Below are 2,072 nucleotides of genomic sequence, written 5' to 3' on the forward strand. Positions count from 1 at the left end.
TCATTATTAACATTAACAAACTGAAATCTATCAGTTAAATAAGACTCAAACCATTTTAGAGCTGTTCCTGTAATCCCAACATCAAGTTCAAGTCTATATAATAAAGAAGAAGTCATGTCTGAGTTGTCATTTCAGAGCTACATTCAGATGATYTCATCTTTCTAAAATAAAAGTTCATCCTGTGACTTTTGACTCACCCTGTACATCCAGTTATGACTTACTGAGAGTTTCCCTCAAATCTATATCATGGTTCTTGAGATATGTTGCTAACAGTGTAATAAAGTAATGTCAAAGTTTTAAAAACAGATGGGTTAGTTGTCAGAGTGATGCCCAACAACTGGCACACCACATTTAGGCTCAAACTTAGCCAAATATGAACATTTTTTGTTCTGTTACGGATTATATCCAAAAGATAATCATCTTGTTACTTTCTGAGAGTTTTACTGAAATCTGTTCAGCTATTTATGTTCAACTATTTATGTTTTTTTTTTTGTTTTATACAAACAAAACAAAAAAATCAGGTAAAACCTTACAGCATGTGGATTAAAACGTGTGCCTTATAAACAGTGTAAAAAGTAGGGCAAACATTTCTGAAGTAGTTTGGAGGTAACAAAAAAAGATAAGCCTTAATCTTTAGCTTGAGGCAGCGACGTTCAGCCACTGCACATTACTGTAGAATTACATCTTTTCAAACAGCAGCGTGCTTTTCCTCCTAAACCAATTGAACCTTTGGATGTCAGACCTGCTTACGTGTAGAAAGCAGAAGCAGGCGACAGCTCCCATAATAATCTGCTTGTTCTGAGGAGGAGAGCAAATATTGCACCTGGACCGGCTCAGTCTGAGCGCCGGCCTCTGGTTTCCTCCTCTGCCGGTGTGCCTGCAGCGCCGACACGTCAGCCCAGGAGATGTCAGCTCTGGTCCTGCTGAGTGAAAACAACAAGCTGCGAGACCTCTGCAGCCAGCACTGTTGTTATCGCTGACATTTATCACACATTCAGTATCCTGCCCTGCCCTTGTAGCAAATTAGAGCTTCCTTTTGTTTTCCAGTCTGCTTTCCTCGGCTCGCTACCCGCTTTTAACCACTTTGATAGACTTGAAGTAAACAAGTGGGTTTCCCTCTGTGTACTCTTTGCCTGTCTTTCAGCGGAGAAACGGCGCCGTGCTCAACACTTCCTCTCTGTCGTGGCTGAGCCACAAACGGCTGATGGCGACGTTTCAGGTGGAGGCYCAGCGTGGAGAGCAGGACCTGTACCGCTGCATCACCCTGTCCCCCAGAGGAGCCGCCGTCTCCAACTTTGGAGAGCTTATCGTCAGAGGTAAGACGTGTCCAGTGCACAGCAAAGGAGTTTAGTTTTAGATTTGAACTGWTCAAAAAAAGAAACAACTCAGTCTATTGTTTTTAAAAGGTTTCACCCATTTACTGACCCTACTGGAAAGTTTTGTGGGACAATATAAATGACTCAGTGAGCTTAGCCACAAAGCAAACATCTGTGGGCCACATCTGGCAATGATGGTAATGATTACATGACAYCACTGGCCCAGTTGTGGTTTGGATTATGTGGCGATGGCCCATACATGGACCACCTTTGGAAAACTGCATTTGGGCAGTAATTTGCTAGAGGGCTAGTGTTAGAGTGCTAGAGTGATAAAGTGTTAGAGTTCCACCTGTTCACCACCTATAAACAAGACACACACATAGCCACACTAGGTACAGAAAACAAGGGCACACCCAAACTGCAAAATAAATAAATAAATTAATAACACAAAGGTGCCAGTCAGTGTATAAGACACTAGTCTGGTCTAAAATGTAATAAAAAACAACAAACAGACAAACTGTGACAAGTCTAGAGGAGACAACTTTTTATGCAAGCTATATAAAAATAAATGTATGTCTACCTTAGCGGGACTTCTGACACTGAGAGGAGGTCAGTGTCTCATAGGCAGGCATTATTAGGTGGTTGAGGTGTAAGCAGGTCTCCAGATGATCATCAGTCTTTGTGGATCTGTTGTTGGACTTGATGACTTTCATGTGAGAGAAAGCTGACTCCAGAACTCTCCATTCATGCGACTTG

General features: G+C 42.0%; 1 protein-coding gene across 1 annotated transcript in view; it reads left to right on the forward strand.

Moving 5' to 3' along the window:
• LOC106533644 (receptor-type tyrosine-protein phosphatase U) overlaps positions 1-2,072 on the forward strand; it is a gene marked incomplete at its 3' end in the record, with an annotated part of 95,638 nt that overhangs the window by 16,043 nt on the left and 77,523 nt on the right. Inside the window, 1 exon segment of the mRNA XM_014030042.1 lies at positions 1,145-1,316. Coding sequence (XP_013885496.1) covers positions 1,145-1,316 — 172 coding nt within the window.

This window comes from Austrofundulus limnaeus, unplaced genomic scaffold (genome assembly GCF_001266775.1).
Source record: "Austrofundulus limnaeus strain Quisiro unplaced genomic scaffold, Austrofundulus_limnaeus-1.0 Scaffold989, whole genome shotgun sequence".
In the NCBI taxonomy this organism is placed as follows: Eukaryota; Metazoa; Chordata; class Actinopteri; order Cyprinodontiformes; family Rivulidae; genus Austrofundulus; species Austrofundulus limnaeus.